The sequence below is a fragment of the Triticum aestivum genome, chromosome 3B, assembly GCF_018294505.1.
Source record: "Triticum aestivum cultivar Chinese Spring chromosome 3B, IWGSC CS RefSeq v2.1, whole genome shotgun sequence".
NCBI classification, from domain to species: Eukaryota; Viridiplantae; Streptophyta; class Magnoliopsida; order Poales; family Poaceae; genus Triticum; species Triticum aestivum.
In genome coordinates, this window is record NC_057801.1 from 787278431 (window position 1) to 787281173 (window position 2743).

General features: G+C 47.4%; 1 protein-coding gene across 1 annotated transcript; it reads right to left on the reverse strand.

Moving 5' to 3' along the window:
- Positions 1-284: 284 nt before the first annotated feature.
- On the reverse strand, positions 285-2438 carry LOC123067912 (uncharacterized). Its single transcript, XM_044490497.1, has 3 exons — positions 2430-2438; positions 1390-2231; positions 285-1277 (listed from the first exon to the last, which is right to left on the reverse strand). The coding sequence occupies exons 1-3, from the start codon at positions 2436-2438 to the stop codon at positions 683-685; spliced, it is 1446 nt and encodes a 481-aa protein (XP_044346432.1). The 3' UTR covers positions 285-682.
- Between the last annotated feature and the right edge of the window lie 305 nt (positions 2439-2743).

Genomic DNA, 2743 nt, shown 5'->3' on the forward strand with positions numbered 1-2743 from the left:
ACTTCCCAACTCAACTGAACAAAAAATATCTTCCAACTCATGATACTGAGACCCCTTGTTTTGGAAAGTAGTTTACACCTTGGTCATGTGTGCACAATTGCTAGCTACCACATGCATGTATAGTTTCAGAGTTTTTCAAGTTTCACGGCTTGTCGAATCGATCCGCAGTGCACTCGAGTCGATTATCGGACAATTTTACCCTTCTCAAATTAAAAAAAGAAAATAAAATGCAGGAAAGGGAGAAATAATATGATGAGTTGAATACACCACTAGTCAAAGCGTACTAGTCACATTATTATCTCAAAAAAAGCAAAATGTGTAACTTGATGACATCAGAGACAAATAAATCTAATGGATACCGTGGTACTGACTCCGCCCACCATAGTTCAAATCATTGTACTCACTTTTAGTCGCACGAAGTGGTTCAATCTTAGCATGCCTCACGCGTGTCGTGGTGTGTTTACCTGTATGCTCCACCTTCGTATATTTGCAAAAAGAAAAGAAGATACGAAGGGCCTGCATTAGGGTGAGCCATGGGGCCAAGCAAAAAAGAAAAGGAAAAACAAGGATGCAGAACACAAACTATCGGACGTAAAAACTTAGAACAAACATACAGTAGTCTTAAAACAAGTTTTTTATGCGAGTCATAAAATAAGTTTACAATCTTCAGCTGCGTCGGCATCTAACTTTTAGTCTTCTCTGGAAGATCTCCGATCATACAAGGGGTGTATATAAAGGCCTCATCAACCGACCATGAGATATCAATTCTTGGACGCATATAGCCAATGTACTGAACTTTTGAGCTATCAAAATGATAAGCCAATGCTTTTAACCCCACATGGAAGAAGGCAATATCTTTGTAGGGGTGAAACCCAAGTAATGGATATCCAAGTAAAGGACAGTATCCAGGATGACATCCACACTCATCGAGAATATTATCATCATCCCAGTCCCAATCAGAAACCACATTCTCCAGCCTTTTGTTAATGCCATATTTGTCGAGAACATGATCGTCATCAAATATCCAAGGTCCGCAGATTTGATAAGGGTTGAGTGAATATATATTTGCCGATGGTTCAACAAGGCCAATGCTATTCTTCAACACCCATTCTACCTCACCATTTGTTTCACTCAGGTGCCAAATCCGAATTTGATCGCAAAGATTGGCGAAGTAGACAGCCTCCATGGAGCTCCCAAGATAGTGCTGTCCAACTTTGCGTTCGTTAGCATCTATTGGTGTTTCTATTACTTGATATTTGCCAGTAGATGATGATAACCTTCAAAGGTGCCCATAAAGAGGTCAATATAAATTTTGGTACTGATACAATGGTGATGTCAAATAAACAATACGAATACAAGGGAATTTAATATTTTAGATTAATGATGTACCTTGTGACAAATGCACCGCGATAAAGCAGCACATGTAATGCTCCTCGCCAGTAGGCGCCGTAGCGCCATCTTGTCACCCCAATGCTCGTGAACGGCAGTGAACCCCGCACGTTGACGACTCTCCTCGTAGCACTGCCTTCCCTGACAAACGACCTCTCCTGCCATTCTCCTGCCCTTGATGAGAAAACGTCCAGCGTTAACACGGCCGGTGGCCATTCCGAGTGTTGCGAAACCTCGGTGCTCCACTTATCGTGAAGTTCCGACGTGTAGCCTGAACTTATCGTGAAGTTTTCTTCGGCGAGCTGTTCTGGCTGAACCTCTGCCAACTTGCAGTCCGACACATCGAACAGCCCTAGATCCTTAGGAGGGATCAAGAACACCTCGTAGTGCGGCGACGCGGCCGGGTCAAACGCGAGATATGCTTCACGGCATTCCCCATCATCGTGCGCTCCAGGCAGGCGCTGCCACCGCCGCGTGGCGGGGTTGGCCACAAAAAACTCCGACGTGTCGCCGTAGAGCAGGAGACCATTGCAGTGGTCCACGATCTTTCTATGGCCTTCTGTGTAGTCGGGCAGGAAGTGGAAGTTGCCGTAGTCGACACGGGGGTGCTGCGTGGAGGGGCGGGCAAGGAATTGTGGGCGGTGGTGGTCGGTGTAGTTGGCGAAGATGCCCTCCACGGAGTGCGGGAGGAGGTGCGGGAGCAGCAGCCCCCGGGCGTCCACGACGGCGCGCCACGCCCTGCGCACGCACCGGGACGCGGCGAGATCATGCGGCTGGAGGCGGCCGAGGATCGCCGCGAGCGTGTCGTCTGGCAACGCCTCCGTGTGATCTATCGGATCTCGCTGACGTGAACCGCGTAGACACGTACGGCGGCTTATATTGAGCCGGACTCTAGACGGAAAAGGAAAAATTCCTTTTGGACAACGATCGCCTGGTATGATACAACATGTGACTTCTTTTGTAGATTTTTGTTTGGGGCATATACATGGTAGAGTTTGTACCGACCACCATGTGACTTCTTTCTCTTTCGAAATTCGTACCAAAGTCATGTGCGCTTTTTCTTCTTTCAAAATTCTACCGGACTTCCTTTTTCTTTAAAGAAAGACTAAAACTTCAAAAGCCATCACAATTGAATTTTCCAAGGTAAACGTTTGCAGCCGGCGGACCGGCTGAAACTTACGGCGCGCACGACTCGTCCAATCTGAGGCCATCGAACGCTCCTCCCTTCACCCACCTACAGAGTTATTGGCCCACACAGCCCACTCCCTCTCCCTTATCCTCTTCTGCCGGTCTTCTCCTCCACTCGTTTTCTCTCCACAACGATCGAGCTCGTCCTCCTTCGTCCTCTATTATG

Bases quoted from the DNA above. Each gene is read 5' to 3' on its own strand.
- LOC123067912 (XM_044490497.1), bottom strand. The intron at 1,278-1,389 runs GTACATCATTAA...GCACCTTTGAAG, and splicing joins CGCGGTGCATTTGTCACAAG to GTTATCATCATCTACTGGCA.